This window comes from Rhincodon typus, chromosome 18 (assembly GCF_021869965.1).
Source record: "Rhincodon typus isolate 14 chromosome 18, sRhiTyp1.1, whole genome shotgun sequence".
Classification (NCBI taxonomy): Eukaryota; Metazoa; Chordata; class Chondrichthyes; order Orectolobiformes; family Rhincodontidae; genus Rhincodon; species Rhincodon typus.
The window spans coordinates 51764988-51785907 of NC_063349.1; the positions used below are offsets into that span (position 1 = coordinate 51764988).

The window sequence follows — 20920 nt, forward strand, 5'->3', positions numbered from 1 at the left end:
CTTTGAAGTCACCACACTCTAATTAGCAGAATGATGAAAGATTGCAATCATCTGTTCAAGGATACTTGGAAAAGGTGTTCTGATTGTTCCTCAAACATAAATTCTTCTCTCCCTTCACAAATTTAATCCTTTTCACCGATCTGGGGCTAGGTTCTATGAGTCATGCCTGGTTCTTTGCTGTAGCATCATTTATTCATGTTTGATCTACATAAGCATTTATTGCAATCGCATCCTTCCAAAGTTGCAGCCAAACAGCTTGAGTTGAAATGCCATTCCTTACTGCAACCCCTTCAATTTTTACAAGGTCATATTTATCAAGGAAATGAAATATTCTCAAAGAATTGCAGTTAGAAAACCCCAGCCTCCATGCACCAGCCTGACATGTTCTTGCTGACATTCTTTGCAGAGACAGGAGATAAAATGGCAAATAGCAATCCCATCTCTGGAACCACACAGTAATCTCACACAATTATAAACATTGGCATTGCTATTTAATTGGGTGGGGGTGGGGAGAAGATGGAGACCATCACTGTCAACCCCAATTCTATCATCAATTACAGCCCACAAACATACACTTTCATTAGACCTTACTGGACAGAGATGAGAGGAAGAAACTCAGGCTGATGTTCCCATCCTAAACCCCAGAGGCTAATTGTAACACACTTACAGCTATCCTGGTTATGTTTAGTTTGCTCAGTGCAGACCTGGAATCAAACCTGGAACCTAAATGGTAGAAAATGCTACAGAAATTCAGCAAGTTTGGCAGAATCTGTGGACAGAAAGCAGAGTTAACGTTTTGAGTCCAGTGACCCTTCTTCATGGCTGATAGTAGATCTTCAGCATCTGCAATTTTGCTTTATTACCTAAATGTCAGCATGCCTCAGCAACTTTCTGGATGTCTTCACAAGGTAATCAGGGCACCCCTAAAATTTAATTTCTTAATGAGATTTCATGAACTTATTTTTCAGTTGGCCCTTATATGTTCCATTGTATTGTTCTTATGGTTCAAAGCCACAAAATAGCATAGCAGCTTTTATGCCACAGGTGTAGGCAACAACTATGGAAAATATTTTCCACAGGTGATTGACACCAGCAGCTGCAGTGATTGAGTCAACTTTTTACAAGCCCCTCAGTCCCAGAAACTTCCTGTTCCCACCATTAGTTTTATTTTTCCCATTTGAATTTCAAGCTCCTTGTTTCTTTGACCCTAAATAGCTTAAAGATTTATCATTACCTCCAACTCATGAACAGAGGGATCGTCACTCTATGCAGAATGTAAAGTGCATATGCAGTGACTGAACTGCACAGAAGTGTAAAGTACCTGTCTGCAACTTGAGTGGCACTTCTGGAGTACTGTCCTGCAACTCTCAAACTTTATCGCATTTTATTAAAAAATAGAAAAGTTAATCAACAATGAAACTAGATATTTAAATGTATTGGGAGTACACTGATTCAAAATTTGCAAATGTATTTCCTGGTCAAGAACGTGTGTCCTGTACATATAGAATCTCAAAGGATGAACCTTACTTTTAATTTAATGAGAAAAAAGAGGCCACTTTATATTTGAAGGAATAAAAAGAATGAGACAGTAAAACATATTAACTTAAAATACTTAATACTTAATACTAGGTCAGTTAAACACCAGTATTTGGAGAAATACACCATAGACTTTGCAAAAGATAATATTTTACAAATCAAAGGGAAATACTCATTCAAATAATTCTATTTTACTAGATGTCACAATGTATATTGCACACAAAATTCATCACAATTTCTATACATTAATAATTAGTTGCACAATATTTGTCCAAAATGCTTCTAAAACTTTTGCAGAGCTGTTATATTATTCAAGTGGAAAGAAACTTATAGTTTGTACTAAATAGCATCTTACACATGCTTTATAGCCAATGAGATACTATTTTAGCGTATTACTGCTGAAATGTAGGTAGCTGCAGAAGAAAATTTGCACACAAGATCTCAGAGATAGGCACTAAGATCATTCACTTTTCTTTTAGATTTTGATCAGTAGTAGGCAGAGCAGTGAGAGAATACTTCTAGTCTTTTTCAAATAGTGCTATTGGATTGTTTACATCCATCTGAGGGGTCCTTCATTTAACAACTCTTCCAAAAGAGGGAAGCTAAATATGTTAGCACTCGCTTGGTACTGCACTAAAGTGTTAACTTAGATTCTGTGCTTAAATCTTTGGACTGGAACTGATTCACAAATGAGAATGCTAACACAGTACTAAAGTAGATCACAACAGGTGATTGGGAACTGAATTTTTAGCACTGACACCATAAAAGCATGAAGTCTGTATTTGAAGATATATATCTCTAAAATGTATGTGATATATAGAACATAGAACAGTACAGCACAGTACAGGCCCTTCGGCCCACGATGTTGTGCCAAACTTTTACCCTAAACCTAAGGTCTATCTAACCTCCACCCCTACCTTATACGATCATCCATATGCCTATTTAATAGCCGCTTAAATCTCCCTAATGAGGTCGACTCCACTAACCTCTCCGGCAATGCATTCCACGCCCCACCACTCTCTGAGTAAAGAACCTACCTCTGACGTCTCCCCTATATCTACTTCCACTCACTTTAAAACTATGCCCCCTCGTAATAGCTACCTCCACCCTAGGAAAAAGCCTCTGGCTGTCCACTCTATCTATACCTCTGATCATTTTGTACATCTCTATCCAGTCACCTCTCATCCTTCGTCGTTCTAAAGAGAAAAGCCCTAGCTCTCTCAACCTTTCCTCATAAGACCTTTGCTCCATTCCAGGCAACATCCTGGTAAATCTCCTCTGCACCTTTTCCAATGCTTCCACATCTTTCCTGTAATGAGGTGACAAGAACTGGACACAATACTTCAGATGTGGCCGAACCAGGCTTTTGTATAGCTGGAGCATAACTTCACGGCTCTTGAACTCAATCCCTCTATTAATGAAAGCTAACACACCATACGCCTTCTTAGCAACTCTATCCACCTGGGTGGCAACTTTCAGGGAACTGTGAACATGAACCCCAAGATCCTTCTGCTCCTTCACACTGCCAAGAATCTTTCCGTTAACCCTGTATTCTGCTTTCAATTTTGTCCTTCCAAAATGAACCACCTCACACTTTTCAGGGTTAAACTCCATCTGCCACTTCTCAGCCCAGCTCTGCATCCTATCAATGTCCCTTTGTAACCTCGAACAGCCCTCCACACTATTCACAACTCGACCCACCTTCGTATTGTCCGCGAACTTACTAATCCACCCTTCCACTCCTACATCCGAATCATTTACAAAAATCTCAAATAGAAGAGGACCCAGAACAGATCCTTGTGTTACACCACTCGTAACTGAGAACCATGTTGAATATTTTTCCGTCCACTACCACCCTTTGTCTTCTAAGGGTCAGCCAATTTTGAATCCAATCTGCCACATTTCCTCCTATCCCATGCCTCCTTACTTTCTGCATGAGCCTACCATGGGGAACCTTATCAAACGCCTTACTTAAATCCATGTATACCACATCCACTGCTCTACCTTCATCCATGTGTTTGGTCACCTCTCCAAAGAATTCAATAAGGTTTGTGAGGAATGATCTACCCCTCACAAACCCATGCTGACTATACATTACATACTGTACATATAATGAAGACATCATTCATAATAATTCTAGTTTTAGCCAAAACATAGATCTAGAATTATTAGTCTTTGATCATTATTAGTCGTTCCCCAACATGCACTGGTATTTTAGTGTTGATCTAGCTGCTAAAGAATTATCCTTCAAATTAAACAAAGTGGAATTAATCGCAATTATTCCAGTATTGTCAAACTGTTTCTTATCATTCGAGATTTTGTGTTGTAACATTCTACCATATTTACCTTTCACAATTATAGGCTCTGATAGCACAGGAAAAGGCCATTTGGTCCATCCTGCCTGTGCTGGCCATTTTGGAAAACTAATCAGTTAATTCCTGCCACCCTCCCTCACTCTATTTTCATGATCACACAGAGTCTTTTTCAGATATAAATCCAAATCACTTTTAAAAGTTACTGTTGAATCTGTTTCCACCAACATTTCCAGCAGTACATTCCAGATCATAACATTTCTCTGTGTCGAAACATTTCTCTTCACGTTCCCTCTGGTTTATCACCAATTATCTTTCAATTAGTGTCCTCTGGTTTGTGACTATCCAGCCAGTTTAAACTGTTCCCTTTATTTATTTTGTAAAACCTTCAAGATTTTGAACATTTCAGTTAAATCCCAGTTAAAAACCCAACTCTCTGCTCCCAGTTTATCTACATAAATAACTGGAATCCCTTACTCCTACTTCAACTTAACATATTGACTGTTGTACTGGCAATCCTTGAGAATTCTAATAGTGGCAATTCTTCAAATGTGAGCCAAGATGGTGGGTATTACTGTATTATACGACAAAGAGATGTTGAGGATGGGGTTGTTGATGGGATTTGGTTGTATGGGGATGGTTGAGTAGCTGGTGGGTGAAAGATAACACAATCCAGCCTAACCCAATCCTCAATTGCTGTCTGCATGTACACAATCCCCAGAAGAATTACTGGACAATCTTCAATTGTGAAAAGATTTCCATTGCTTAAGCCCTAAATCCAATGAGTGTACCTATACTGAGGTTGGATTAGACATATTGGTTTCTATAGGCAAAATCGTTTGCACCCAGAGATGGCATGCTGGAGGAAAAAACAGGGCATTCAGGCAGGGTGATAGTGTACCCAAACCCTGCTGCTTTCTTACCTATCCTACAATTAATTCTGGACAAGAAGGTCATAGTTGATCTGCCCACTCTATTGCCATTTGTGGCTCTTATGTGGTCAATCAGGACCATTTAAGGGCCTTAGCCTACTACCACTGGGACAAATCTAGCTACAAACTGGCCTGTCATCATGTAGCATTCATGATGGCTACTATCCTACAGGCAGTTTGTCATCTTACTGGGCGGAGACATCTCTCAGTCAATGGCAACTGGTTCCCGTTCAAGCGACTGACAGGAATGGCTACTTGGAATCAACCATTTATCCTTGCTTCTGAATATCCTGTGTCATCACCTCTCGATCCCTAAAACAAAAACCACTGACCCTACCACCTCATGTAACTTCATCCTGGGTTCTCCACGATCCTGGAACTTCAGGGGTGCTTTTCTGCCAGCAGTCATAGTTTCCTCTGTGGTGCTACTGAGTGCAATAGCTTCAGGCCAGCAGCTCTTGCTGGGTGGGACCTCTGTCTCTGGAGTATTGCCAGTGGCCTCACCACTGCCTGGTTGGAATATGGTTCAGGAGGCCTTTCCTGGAAGAGGCAGTGTGGGTCTCTCGCCAGCAGTCCAGCTGGCTGATCACACCACTGATGCCTCAACAAGATTTACCTCATGTCTCAGTAATATTTTCAATTATCAACTAAGCTATCAGGAAAACTGCGAGGCAGTATGTCTAATGGTTCTGACTAGTTTATCCCTACTTTTAAGGACTATTTTGTGAAACCCTTAGAGACCTAAGGGAAGATAATGACATAGTGGCAATGTTACTGCCTAGTAGGCCAGAGGTCCAGGTTAATGCTTTGAGGACAAGGGTTTAAATCCTACAATGACTGCCAGTGAAATTTCATTTCAATTAATAAAATTCAGAACAGAAAGCTGGTCGCAGCAATATTGGCTGCGTTAACCATCAATTATTGCTGTAAAAACCCAATTCATTCACTAATGACCTCAGTGAAGATGGTCTGCCATCCTTACCTGGTCTGGCCTGCATAGCGCACCAGATTCACAGTAACATGTTTGATTTTTAACTGCCCTCTTACATGGCCCAGCAAGTAACTCAGCACATGGAGTAATTAGGGATGGCCTTGCCAATAACACCCACGTCCCATTAAATAGCAATTTATAAGAAAACATTGAGTTCATATGGTAGTAGGAAGGACATCTTAAAATCAGAGAATGCTCACATCGCAGTAACGGTAGTATCTGCTCTAGCTCTCTGAAGAAATGATCTCACTCTCGTGCCTTTTGCCTGCAATTTTTTCAAACCTTATTCAGCTATATGAGGTATGTATTTTGAGAGGTTTAACAAGGGAAGGAGATACACAATGAATGGTAGATCTCTGGGGAGTACTGAGGAACAAAGGGACCTTGGTGTACAAGTCCATAGATCTCTGAGAGTCAACAGAGGTAGACAGAGTGGTGAAGGCAACATACGAGATGTTTGCCTTCATTAGCCAGGCCTTGGATTATGGGAACAAGGAAGTCTTCTTACAACTTTATATAACATTGGTTAGGCCACAGATAGAGTACTGGGAGATCGCAAGAACTGCAGATGCTGGAGTCAGAGTCAATATAGTGTGAAGCTGGAGGAACACAGCAGGTCAGGCAGCATCAGAGGAGTACGAGAGTCGAAATTTCGGGCCTAGACCCTTCAACAGGACTTGGGAAGCAGAAGTGATCTGGGATATAAGTAGAGGGAAGAGGGGTGAGGCTGGGGGAAGGTAGGTGGGATGACAATAGGTAGACACAGGTAGGGGTAGTGGGGATTGGTCCAGTGGGGACAGTGGGAGTTGGTGGGTTTGAAATAGATGTCAGTGCTGAGACTGTTACTGGATATGGAGATAAAGAGGTTCAGGAAGGGGAGGGAGGTATTGGAGATGGTCCAGGTGAATTTGAGGTTGAGTGAAAGGTTTTAGTAAAGTTGATGAACTGTTCAAGTTCCTCATGGGAGCATGAGGCAGCGCCAATACAGTTATCGATGTAGTGGACGAAGAGGTGAGGGATGATGCTGGTGTAACAGCGGAAGAGGGACTGTTCCACATATTCTTCGAAGAGGCAGGCACAGTTTGGACCCATACAGGTGCCCATTGTCACCCGTTTGGTTTGCAGGAAGTGGGAGGAGTTAAAGGAAAAGTTGTTGAGGGTAAGGACAAGTTCCATTAAACGGATGAGGGAGTTGGTGGAGGGAGACTGGTTGAGGAAGAAGCGGAGGGCTTTTAGGCCATCTGCGTGGGAGATACAAGTGTTCAGGGACTGGATGTCCATGGTGATGATGAGGTTTTGGGGGCCGGGGAATTGAAAGTCCTAGAGGAGGTGGAGGGCATGGGTAGTGTCCCAAACGAAGGTGGGGAGTTCCTGGACTCGGCGGGGGAAAAGACTGAGTCAAGGTACATGGGGATGAGTTCAGTGGGGCAGGAGCAGGCAGACAATGGGTTGATCGGGGCAGTCAGGTTTGTGGATTTAGGGATGGAGATAGAACCAGGCGGTGATGGATTGGGGAACAATGAGATTGGAGGCTGAGAGTGGGAGATTTCCTGAGGTGATAAGGTTATGGATGGTCTGACAGACTATGATCAGGGGTGGGATCATAATCGATGGGGCAGTAGGAGGAGCTGTCAGAGAGTTAGCACCTGGCCTCCGCGATGTAGAGGTCAGTGCACCATACCAATACTGTGCTCCCCTTGTCTGCGGTGATCGTGAGCTTGGGGTTGGAGCGGAGGGCTGCGTGTTCCAATGGGGAGAGGGTGGAGCGTGTCAGAGGTATGGAGAGATTGAGGCGATTGATGTCACGTTGGCAGATCAAGATGAGAGGTTGAGGGAGAGTAGGAGGCCATGGGGTGGTGTCGAGGAGGATGAGGTTTGTTGAAGGTGGGAGAAGGGGTCGGCAGAGGGTGGGTTAGACTCCCTGTCAAATAAATAGGCAAGGAGGCGGCGGAAAAAGAGTTCAACATCCAGACATGAACAGAATTCACTGATGTGTGGGCATAGGGGAATGAAGCTAAGTCCTTTGCTGAGGACTGACCATTCGTCCTCAGTGAGGGAAGGAGGTAGAATCGGGCAGTGCGGGGTTGGGGAATGATGAGGTTGGAGGTTGTGGGTGGGACATCTCCTCTGGTGATAAGGTTATGGATGGTCTGAGAGACGATGGTCCGGTGATCAAGGGTGGGTGCAGTTCTGGTCCCCACATCATTGGAAGGTCGTGACTGCAGAGGAGAATCACCAGAATGTTGTTTAGGATGGAAAGTCTCAGTTATGAGGAAAAACTGGATAGGCTGGGTTTATTTCCCTTGGAGTAAAGGAGGCTGAGGGGGGTTATAACTGAGATATGCAAAATTATAAGATATATAGACAGGGTATGAGAATCTTTTCCCAGCGACAGATAATTCCAAGACCTGACGCATTAGCTTAAACTGAGGAGTAGTAGTTTAGAGTAGATCTGAGGAAATTGTTTCCAGCCAGAGGGTGGTAGAAATCTGGAACATGCTGTCTTAGAGGGTGCTAGAGGCAGATATATTTGCAACATTAAGAAGCATCTGAATGAGCAATTAAAATGCCACGGCATAGGAGGCTATGGACCAATTGCAGGTAAATGGTATTTCTACGCTGTATGACTCTGACTCTATAATTTATAATTCGGAACATGTTGTTAATCCACAGTCATATATTTCAGTATTGGTCTAGAAATGGGGATCATGTAAAAATAGAGTGCAGGGGTAAGTTTAACCTAACTACCAGATGGGAAACCCACACAATCACGTGGAATACTGTACAGAATTTTTCTCTGCAAGTCAGAAGGATGAGATATTTTTCTGGAGACACTCTCCTAACTGACAGCCTCCAAATTGGCTCCTTCTGCTTTTGCTATGATATTCAGCACAGCTGGTGGGCTCTTGTTGTTGCAGTCCCAATGAGACTTCTGGCAGCTCTGGAGCCTCGTCAGCTCCATGGGGACAGGTGGGTGCCACAGAGGCAGGTCTGAGAAAATAAGAGCATTTTAATATGTAGCTAGCTTGGGATATTTAAAGGTATTAGAGTCATAGAGATGTACAGCACGGAAACAAACCCTTTGGTCCAATTCATCCATGCAGACCAGATATCCTAAACTAACCTAGTCATTTGGGAGCATTTGGCCCATATCCCTCTAATGCCTTCCTATTCATGCACCCAACCACATGCCTTTGAAATGTTGTAATTGTACCAGCCTCCACCAGTTCCTCTGGCAGCTCATTCCAAACACGCACAACCCTCTGTGTGAAAAAGCTGCCCCTTAGGTCTCTTTTAAATCTTTCTCCTCTCATCTTAGACCTATGTCTCTAGTTTTGGACTCCCCCACCCCAGGGAAAAGACCTTGTCTATTTACCGTATCCATGCCCCTCATAATTTTATAAACCTCTATAAGGTCACCCCCCAGCCTCCGATGCTCAAGAGAAAATAGCCCTGACCTGTTCAGCCTCTCCTTATAACTCAAATCCTCCAACCCTGGCAACATCCTTGTAAATCTTTTCTGAACCCTTTCGAGTTTCACAAAATCCTTCCTATAGCAGGGAGACCAGAATTGCATGCAGTATTCCAAAAGTGACCTAAACAGTGTCCTGTACAGCTGCAACATGACCTCCCAATTCCTATACTCAATGCACTGACCAATAAAGGTAACCATACCAAACACCTTCTTCACTATCTTATCTACCTGCAGCTCCACTTTCAAGGAACTACGAACCTGCACTCCGAGGTCTCTTCTTTCAACGACCCTCCCCAGGACCTTACTATTAACCATATAAATCTTGCCCTGATTTGCCTTTTGAAAAGGCAGCACCTCACATTTATCTAAATTAAACTCCATCTGCCACTCCTTGGCCCATTGGACATCTGATCAAGATCCCATTTTACTCTGTGGTAATCTTCTTCGCTGTTCACTGCACCTCCAATTTTGGTGTCATCTGCAAACTTACTAACCATACCTCCTATCTTCACATCCAAATCATTTATGTAAATGACGAAAGGCAGTGGATCCAGCTCCGATCCTTGTGGCACACTGCTGATCACAGGCCCCCCAGTGTGAAAAGCAACCCTCTACCACCACGCTCTGTCTTCTCACTTCGAGCCAGTTCAGTATCTAAATGGCTAGTTCTCCCTGTATTCCATGTGATCTAACTTTGCTAACCAGTCCACCATGATGAACCTTGTCGAACGCCTTACTGAAGTCCATATACATCACGTCCACCGCTCTGCCCTCATCAATCCTCTTTGTTGTTTCTTCAAAAAACTCAATTAAGTTAATGAGATACAATTTCTCATGAACAAAGCCATGTTGACTATGCCTAATCAGTCCTTGCCTTTCCAATTACATGTAAATTGTGCCCCTCAGGATTCCTCCAACAACTTATCCACCACCAATGTCAGGCTCATTCTCTATAGTTACCTGGCATTTTCTTACCACCTTCCTTAAATAGTGGCACCACGTTAGCCAATATCCAGTTTTCCGGCAACTCACCCGTGGCTATCGATGATACAAATATCTCAACAAGGGGCCCAGCAATCAATTCCCTAGCTTCCCACAGACTTCTAGGATACACCTGATGAGATCCTGGGGATTTATCCACCTTTATGCATTTTAAGCCATCCAGCACCTCCTCTTCTGTAATATGGGCATTTTTCAAGATGTCGCTCGTTATTTCCCCACAGTCTATAAATATTTTAAAGGGCCGTAGACACCAGACCCCTTGTCTTCTTTGTCTTCTAATGTTCTGAAGGGTCACTGGACCTGAAGTGTTAACTCTGCTTTCTCTGCACAGATGCTGGCAGACCTGCTGAGTTTTCCCAGCAATTTCTGATTTTGTTTCCGATTTCCAGCATCCATAGTTCTTTGGGTTTTTGTTTTGTCTTCTTGGTAATGTTCTTTTAACGGATATAAAAAAGTTGAAAATTCAGTGGTGGTGGTGGGATGGTGGTGTGGGGAGTTTACAGTTAAGCAGGAATGGAAAGGAAGCCACTCTAGTTGCTTTATTTTGGCCATAGATAATGCCACTCTTATAAGTTACTGCTGTATGGAGTTGCAAAGCCCCAGCGTTATAGTTATTGCTGCGCTGTTTCCATTGTGGTAGTGGGATATTGTGGGTGTCACTCCGACTGTATCACTGACAAATATCAGCTGTTCTGCAAAATAATCACCGTTAGCTTGGCTTGAACAATTTATTTGCCTGCCTGTCACCAGGCAGTGAAGAAGCTAGCCATCTACCTGGCCTCTACACGGACACATGATGGAGTGCTGTCTAGGTCCAGCTCATGCCTAATTTCCTGGTCGCCCTAGTTCCACCACTTGCCTCCCACCTCCACTCTGAGAAGGTTCAGCCCATTTATTTCTACATAACAACAGAAATTGCTGAAAGAATACTAGCAAGTCTGGTAGCATCAGAGAAGAGATAACCTTTACGTGATGAGTCCAATAAAACTCTTCTATCGGACAACCAAATTCAGAGGGGACAGGTTAGAGTAAGTGAGAGGAGTACAGAAATTAAGATGGCCAATGCCAAATCAAGACCTTTCAATGAAAAGGTCAAGAGCTAATAAGAAGTCAGAGCAATGGGTCCAATTAAAAGAAGAATACAGGTGGTGGGAAAAGTGTCCTCTGGTCAGGGGGACGACTTATGCCCTGGGAAGTGAGCATAGAGCCTGAGGCACTGAAAGACGACATTATGTCAAGTCTGAAATTAATTTACGTGGGCTTCAAATGGATAAAACAAAACCCTCTACCAATTACAGATCGTCAGGCATTAGAGAAGGAAGGTCAGAGGACATAATGAGCACAAGGCAACTGATGGTATAAGAAGGGATGGGATCAGAGGGAGGGAAGAGGAGAAAGGATCCAGAAAGGCATTGATACCCATAGGTTATTGGAACTGTGTGTTCTTTAATGCCTGAAATCAACAGTTTGTTTTTGTTAAGACATCAGATGAGATGAAGAATGAAATGAAACTGGGGACCAAAGCAGCTTTGAGATAACTTTGAGATTTCTCTTCAAAGATGCTGCCAGACCTGCTGAGTTTTTCCAGCAATTTCTGTTCTTGTTTCTGATTCCCAAGATCCACACTTTTGTTTTTTTCTGAGATAGGACATGCTGACCTTGTTGTAGAGTAGCCGAGCATATACATGTGGTGATGCATGGCAGTGAAGTACAGGTCTTAGAATATGATGAGAAAAGCAGTCGAGAAATATTCTCAAGACGGGTCGCTAGACTTGAAACATTAACTCTGCTTTCTTTTCACAGATATTGCCATACCTGCTGAGTTTTTTCAGCAATTTGTTTTTGTCTAAGAAGTGTTGTTTGTCTTGGGAGATACACAACACAAGCACAAGAACTAGGAGCAGGAGTAGGCCGTCTGGCCCTTCGAGCCTGCTCCGCCATTCAATAAGATCATGGCTGATCCTTTCATGGACTCAGATCCACTCACCGTATCCCTTAATTCCTTTATTGTTCAAAAAAAAATCTACTTTTTTTTAAAAAGCGTTTACTGAAGTAGCATCAACTACTTCACTGGGCAAGGAATTCCACAGATTAACAACCCTCTGGGTGAAGAAATTCCTTCTCAGTTCAGTCCTAAATCTGCTCCCTCTAATCTTCAGGCTATGCCCTCTTGTCCCAGCTTCACCTGCTAGTCGAAACATCCTCTCGACTTCTATCTTATCTATTCCCTTCATAATTTTATATGTTTCTATAAGATCCCCCCTCAATCTTCTGAATTCCAATGAATATAATCCCAATCTACTCAGTCTCTTCTCATAAGCCAACCCCCTCAACTCTGGAATCAACCTAGTGAACCTCCTTTGCACCCCCTCCAGTGCCAGTACATCCTTTCTCAAGTAAGGAGACCAAAACTGCACACAGTACTCTAGGTGTGGCCTCACCGGCACCTTGTACAGCTGCAACATAACCCCTCTGCTTTTTATTTCAATCCCTTTAGCAATAAAGGACAAAATTCCATTTGCCTTCCTAATTACTTGTTGTACCTGCAGACCTACCTTCTGTGATTCATGCACAAGGACACCCAGGTCCCTCTGCATAACAACATGCTGCAACTTTTTACCGTTCAAGTAATAATCCTTTTTACTATTACTCCTACCAATATGTATGACTTCACATTTATTTACATTGTATTCCATCTGCCAGGCCTTTGCCCACTCACTCAATGTATCCATGTTCCTCTGCAAAGTTTCACAGTCCTCTGCACACTTTGCTTTGCCACTCATCTTAGTGTCATCTGCAAACTTTGACACCCTACACATGGTCCCCAGCTCCAAGACATCTATATAAATTGTAAATAATTGCGGTCCCAACACCGATCCCTGAGGCACACCACTAGTCACTGACTGCCAGCTAGAATAGCACTCATTTATCCCCACTCTTTGCTTCCTGTTAGTCAACCAATCCTCTATCCATGCTAATACCTTACCCTTAATGCCATGCATCCTTATCTTATGCAGTAGCCTCTTGTGCGGCATCTTGTCGAAGGCCTTTTGGAAATCTAGGTACACCACATCCACTGGGTCCCCATTGTCCACCTTGCTCGTAATGTCTTCATAGAATTCCAAAAGATTTGTCAAGCATGACCTGCCCTTCATGAACCCATGCTGCGTCTGCCCAACGGGACAATTTCTATCAAGATGCCTTGCTATTTCTTCCTTGATAATAGACTCAAGCATCTTCCCCACTACAGAGGTTAAGCTAATTGGTCTATAATTCCCCATCTTTTGTCTACTTCCCTTTTTAAACAGTGGCGTCACATTTGCTGTTTTCCAATCTGCTGGGACTGCCCCAGAGTCCAGCGAATTTTGGAAAATTACTGCCAGTGCACCTATTTCTCCCGCCATCTCTTTTAGTAACCTGGGATGCATTCCATCAGGGCCAGGAGACTTATCAATCCTTAGCTCCATTAGCTTGCCCAACACTACCTCTTCCGTAATAATGATTGTTTCCAGGTCCTCACCTACCTTCGTCTCTTTGTCTATTACTGGCATGTTATTAGTGTCCTCCACTGTGAAGACCGATACAAAATACCTGTTCAATGCCTCGGCCATTTCATCATATCCCATAACTAAATTCCCCTTCTCATGCTCTAAAGGGCCAACGTTTACTTTAGCCACTCTTTTTCATTTTATATATTTGTAGAAACTTTTCCTATCTGTCTTTATATTCTGTGCTAGTTTTTTCTCATGTTCTATCTTACTTTTCCTTATAGCTCTTTTTGTGGCTTTCTGTTGACCTTTAAAGTTTTCCCAATCTTCTAGTTTCATGCTGTTTTTGGCCACTTTGTATGCCTTCTCTTTCAATTTGATAGCCTCCCTTATTTCTTTAGACACCCATGGCAGATTACCCCTTTTCTTACAGTCCTTCCTTTTCATTGGAATATACTTTTGCTGAGCACTTTGAAAGATTGCTTTGAAAGTCCTCCACTGCTCGTCAACTATCCCACCATAAAATCTTTGTATCCAGTTTACTTTAGCCAAGTCCTCCCTCATTCTATTGTAGTTCCCCTTGTTCAAGCACAGGACCCTTGTATTGGATTTTATCTTCACACTCTCCAACTGTATTCTAAATTCAACCATACTGTGATCACTCCTTCCAAGAGGATCCCTAACTATGAGGTCATTAATTATTCCTGTCTCATTACACAGGACCAGGTCTAGGATAGCTTGCTCCTGCGTTGGTTCCATTACAATGATACTTGCAATTCAATGTGGCTTTTAAACATGAATGATGGAACTACAGTTGGAAACCACACAGAATAAATTGAAACTGGAGAATGTCACTGAAGAAGGAGATATGGCTGTGAAAATTAGTTTTGTTAAATATTTTGGCAAACACCAGGACAGAAAGTGAAAGCAATGAAGGGAAATAAGTGAAAGAGACATATAGAAATCCTGTTCGACAGGATGGCAGAACTTCTTTGAGAAAGACATTCCTGGAAGATGTGTGGAAATTAATTAAACATTGAAATAAAAGCAAAATATTGCAGATTCTGGAGACCTGATACAAAAATAGAAAGTGGTAGAAAAATAATCTCAGCCAGTCAGCCAGCATCTGTGGAGAGAGAAACATTTCAAGTCCAATAATTCTTTTTTGGAATTGGTGAATTTATATCCCATTCAATGAAAATACTTTTATCATACCTTGCCAGTCACAGAACCAAACAATTTAGAATCTATATTTGTTCTGCACCCAACTTATTTTACTTTCTATTGAAGTTAGCAAGTAAAATTTTGGATGGTATGGAATCAGCATTCCTGCAAACTGAGAGTTGGCAACTCTCCAAGACTGGCCTAGTCATAGAGTCATAGGATCACAGAGTCCTCCAGCATGGAGACAGACCCTTCAGCCCAAACTGTCCATCCATGCTAACCCCATTTCCCTGCACTTGGCCCATATCCTTCTAAACCTTTCCTATTATTGTATTCGTCCAAATGCCTTTTAAATGTTGTTAATGTACCCGCCTCAACTACTTCCACTGGCAGCTCATTCCATATGCGTACCACCCTCTATGTAAAAAAGCTGCCCCTCAGGCTCCCAGGTACTCACGTAGTCAATCTTCAGGGCACTGCCATGGACAACGCTGGTGAAAATAACATCACACAGACATCAAAAATAAAATGAATTCTTATGTTCTGAAGAATGATCACTGGACCCGAAATGTTAATTCTGCTTTCTCTCCACAGATGCTGCCAGACCTGCTGAGATTTTCCAGCAATTTCTGATTTAGTTTCTGATTTCCAGCATTCACTGTTCTTTGATTTTTGGCTTCTTTGTAATGTTCTTTAAATGGATCTAAAAATGTTGAAAATTTGGTGGTTGGGGAGGGGTGAGGAAGTTGACAGCCAAGCATCAATTACTTATTGGGTAATGAGTCATTTTGCTCTCCACTGGCATATGAAGGCAATGCTGCACAAGGATGGACAAGTTGGACCAGTAATGGTTGCAGCGTTGCAGCAAAGGATGTGATGAAACCTCCCGGAATACATTTAATCACAGCTGGTAACTGTAACCTAACTCCATGGATTTAATCACATACGGAATTAGGTCAAATTTACAACATCCCCTGTGTGTCACAATAAAAGGTGTGTTGGTCAATTTGCAAGGATACAGGTGAAAATATATATTCTAGTGTTAGCTTTGTTTCTTATGTCTGTAGCCTTAAGCAAATAGGTGCAAACTGTTTCCTACTCACAATTCTCATTCATTTGTGTTGATTGGCTTTTAATTTCCCTTTTCCACCACACCTCTTGTGAAGGTGCAAACTCTTGTTGGTAACATTTCCACAAGCCACTGCTTACCTTACAGTGCAATTAACAGAAAAGAGTGATGAAAACAGAAAATGCTGGAGACAGTCATCACATTATTGCTGGGTATTTTCAGCACTTATTATTCTTATGTGAGCATCTGCAGTATTTTATTTCCATAAGAGGAGGATGGCAAGCGAAAAGTGAATGTATATAAAACCAAAACTGCATCACAAGCCATACAATTGAAGACACTCATCTGAATGGGTATATGAATAGGAAGGATTGAGGGGGATATGGGCCAAATGCTGGCAAATGGTACTAGGTCATATTGGGATGAATGATTGCTGCGGACGAGTTGGGTCTGCTTCTGTGTTGCATGACTCTATGAGTGGATGGTGGATGGTGTAAAATTAATATTCCTGCTGACCTAGGTTTGCCAACTGTCTAGGGTTGGGCAGGGGTCTACTGGAATTGAAAACCAATCTGATGTAATGCTCTATTGGGTCAATGTCACAAATCACAACCTTTGACGATTTCTAGAAACTTTAAGAGGGATGTGACTGCATTGGAGAGGGTGCAGCAGAGATTTACCAGGCTGTTACCTGAGCTAGAGAGTTTTAGATACAAAGAGAGATTTAATAGACTGAGGTTGTTTTCCTTGGAGCAGAGAAAACTGAGAGGGGACAGGGTAGACAGGAAGAAAGTTTTCCTATTGGTGGAAGAATCAATGGCCAGGGGCATACATTTAAAGTAAGGTAAGGAGGTTGAGAGAGGATGTGAAGATTTTGCTTCAGGCAGAGGATGGTGGGAATCTGCAAATCACTGACTATAAGAGTGGTAAAGGCAGAAACTCTCATAGCAGTTCAGAAGTATTTCGATGTGGACTTGTGATACCAAAGCATACAAGACAATGGGCCAAGTACTGGAAAATGGGATTAGATCACAAAAGAATACAGAAACAGGAGTAGGCCATTCAGCCCCTCGAGCCTGTTCTGCAATTAATGAGATCATGGCTGATCTGTGGCCAAAGTCCATAAACTTGCCTTTGGCTCATGTCCCTTAACATAACTGCCTAACAAAAAAGGCTATGTCAGATTTAAAACTAAATGATCTAGCATCAACAGCCATTGATTATGGAAAAAAATTCCAAATCTCTAGAATAGTTAGAGTCATACAGTTACATCATAAAGTCATACAGCATGGAAACAGGCCCTTTGACCCACCGTGCCCATGCTAACCAACAAGACCAAACTACACTAATCCTATTTACCTGCACTTGGTGCATAGTCTACTATGCACCGGCATTTTAAGTGTTCATCCAAATGCTTCTTAAATGTTTTGAAAATATCTGCCTCCACCATCCTGTCAGGTGGTGGAGGCAGATATTTTCACAATATTTCCACCATCCAAAAACTTTCCTTCAGATGCCCTCTAAACTGCTTACTCCTCACCTTAAATTTATACCCTCTGGTCTCAGACATGTCTACTACTATGGGGAAAAGATTCTACAATGTCTATCCCTCTCATAGTTTTGAACACCTCAATCAGATCTCCGTCACTGCACCGGGATAAATGAATCTTAGCCTATCCAGTTTCTCCTCGTAAATGAGATTTTTCGTTGCAGGCAACATCCTGGTGAATCTCCTCTGAATCCTCAATGCTTAGGTAGTAGTTTTTGACCAGAGCAATGGGCTGAAAGGCCTTTAAAGGTAATAAAAACAGAAAGTGGTGCAGAAACTCAGCAAGTCTGGCAGCATCTGTGGAGTGAGAAAGCAAAGTTACATTTCAAGTCTGGTGACCCTTCCTCAGAACGGGTCACCTTCTGTACTGTAGACTTCTCCGATTCGACTCACATCTTGCCAATTATAAGATCATAAGAACCAGGATTAGGAGTTAGCCATCTGGCCCGGCTTCAGCCTGCTCCGCCACTCAATAAGATCGTGGCTAATCTTTTCATGGCCTCAGTTTCACTTACCTACCCTCTCACCATAACCCATCATTCATCTACTATTCAAAATAATATCTAAATTAGCTTTAAAAACATCCAATGAGGAAGCCTCAACTGCTTTACTGGGCAGGAAATTCCACAGACTCACAACCCTTTGGGCGAAGAAGTTCCTCCTCAGCGGGGTGCATCACATAAAAGACGTTTTGTCCAAGTCTAAGTGACATGCACTGCATCCCTTGTGCAAGCTCAGACACGTGCCTTCCCACGGCTTCGCAGATACACACACACACACACACACACACAGAGAGGGCGGCGGAAAGCAAGCGCAGGGCAAGCCGGGAGTTGTAGTCCCCGCCGGGGGGAACCAAAGAGAGAACGTCCTTCGCGACGAGGAAGGACTACGATAACCAGACGCCACCGCGGCCGTTTTAATCACGTGGGGTGAGCGCTCCGTCCAATCAGGGCGGCGATGGGGAAAGAGGTGGGAGAAGGCTGAACCTGACCATTTTTTTTCTCTCACAAACACAACAGACCGGGAGGGACGGAGGTAGCGTTCGTACCTGCTTCGAAACAAACGGAATACTGACTGGGAGTTATTCAAGAAAACAATACAATTAGCTGGCACACAAAACAAGAACTTTTCAATATACGTACCCATACATATCAATACAGATTCTCCTTCGCCTTCGGGTGACCGAGAAAGTTTTTGGAAGAAGTTTTTTTGTTTGTTTGGAGTCGGACGGGACATTCTTCTTCTCTTCAGGGGATCCCACCGGCGGCGGAACGAAACCGAAATAAACGGGTGAAAGAAGAGTGGGGCGGGGACAAGAAAAATAAAAAAAAACCGATCAGATCCGGAAGGTGGATTTCGAGGAAAGAGTTGGTGGTGGTTGAGGGGCAAGAAAGTTATAACAGAGAGAGAGGATGTCGACGACGGCCAGGCGCCTGTCGATGGCGGCGGCGGCGCTCGTGCTGTGGGCGAGCGGGGCGCTCGCGCTACTGGGTGCCCGCGAGCTGCCCCGCGCCTGCCCTGCCCGCTGCTCGTGCGCCGCCCGCCTGCTGGACTGCAGCCGCCGGAAGCTGAGCCGGGTGCCGGCGCCACTGCCCGCCTGGACCGTCCGCCTGTGAGTACCTTTACTGTTGTTGTTGCAAGGTGAGAGTCCTGCATCGGCGCTGGGGTGCGTGCATCGTATGCAATGCAAACTTTCTGAACCCGCCGCACACCACCCGTCTCGGTACCTCGTTAAACCACTACTTTTATTGTTGCTGGTGCAAGGTGAGAGTCGGAGCACCGCGTTGGGGTGCAATGCAATGCAATGCAAACTCTTCCTACCCGCTTCGATGCCTCGTTAAACCACTATATCGTTGCAAGGTGAGAGTTGGTGCGCTTGCATTGTATACAATGCAAACTTTATTCCTTTCTCTGCACCCCCCAACGCTGTGTGATTAATGTTATTTTTCTTGTTGCTGCAGGATCAGGGTCGGCGCGTCGCACACCGGGCAAACTCTCTCTCTTTCTACTCTGTCTCTCTTTGCACGATTAGACCAGTATTTTTATTGCTGCAAGCTTGAGAGTCGGTACGTTGTGTTGAGGTGCATGCATCGTACACAATGCAAACTCTCTTCTCACTCACCCGCCTTCCCTCGCAGAGTCGGTGCATTGTATACAATGCAAGCTCTCTTCTCTTCTCCGCACCCCCCCCCCACACACACACACACACACACACAACGCGTGATTAACTCAGTATTTTAATAGTTATTGTAGGGTGAGGGTCGCCGCATCGTGTTCGAGTGCGTGCACCGCCAACAATGCAAGTTCTCTCCCACCCACCCCTCACTCGATGTGCGATTAAATCACCCCCGACTTTGCATTTTATGTTTTATAAAAAAATAAAACGAGGAACCTCCAATGCTGGAGATCTGAAACACCCACTGAAGAGGAAAAAAAGAAATCGTTGGAGAGAGAAAGTAGCGTCACCGTTTCGAGTCCAGTGACCCTTCTTGGAAACGTTAACTTTTTACCCTCTCAGCAGATGCTGCCAGACCCACTGAGTTTTTGCTCAGTTTGTTTTCTGAATCCACGGGTGATGCATCGCGTAACGTGTGGAACAAAAACAGAAGTTGCTGGAAAAGTTCAGCAGGTCTGGCAGCATCTATGCAGAGAAATCAGAGTTAACGTTTTTGGCTGTGCACGGGGCATATAAGCAGGAGGAGAGTTGCCGGGGAGTGCGGGGTGCGATTGCAATAGCCATATTTCCATGTTAGGCTGGCCCCTATCCTTCCGTCTGACCACCTCCATGAACTTGCAAGTTACTCATCTGGACCGTCCACCCGTGTGTTGCAGTGCGTGAACTTGTGTTGCGTTTACACATCCAGATCTAGGCTTTCGATGAAATGTGAAATCGGCTGTGCGCGGAGCAAACAACAAAACGAGAGTTAAAGAAGGACAATTGCAATCGAACCATTTTGGTGCATGGCTTCACGCCCACCGACCGACACCCCCCCCCCCTTCCTTTTTCCCCCCCCCCCCCCCCCCCAAAAAAAAGTTCGATCCACAAGAAACATAAACCGCCCGCCTGAGTGTGTTGGAAACCACGAATCTGTGCGGTGTTTACATGTATTAATTGTCTAAAATGCACAATCTTCAGACAACAAATGGGGGTGGGATGTAATTGCAATCGAAACTTTTCGTGGTGCCCTCCAAAGTTCGGAGGAAACTCTTTCTGTTCTGGCTTCTATTGCCAGTTTTTGCGGGATCGGACTTGTTACATAAAGCGCTAGAAATGTTGAAGACCTGATTTTTTTTAAAAAACAAGTACGAAACGTGCTGGAGAAAATTAGTTAATCTGTCTGGCAGCTTGTGTAGCGTTGTGTTCTTTAATACTGAGGAGGTTAACTGATTGAGGTGCACACA

General features: G+C 43.5%; 1 protein-coding gene and 1 long non-coding RNA gene across 2 annotated transcripts in view; one reads left to right on the forward strand and one right to left on the reverse strand.

Moving 5' to 3' along the window:
- The window catches only part of LOC125485352, a 106576-nt gene extending 87816 nt beyond the window's left edge, over positions 1–18760 (reverse strand). Inside the window, exon 1 of the long non-coding RNA XR_007264103.1 lies at positions 18661–18760. This is a non-coding gene — a long non-coding RNA (uncharacterized LOC125485352). The remainder of the gene's footprint in view (positions 1–18660) is intronic.
- lrig3 (leucine-rich repeats and immunoglobulin-like domains 3) overlaps positions 18505–20920 on the forward strand; it is a 58725-nt gene continuing 56309 nt past the window's right edge. Inside the window, exon 1 of the mRNA XM_020525180.2 lies at positions 18505–19130. Within this exon, the coding sequence (XP_020380769.1) occupies positions 18931–19130 (200 nt within the window). The 5' untranslated portion in view covers positions 18505–18930. The remainder of the gene's footprint in view (positions 19131–20920) is intronic.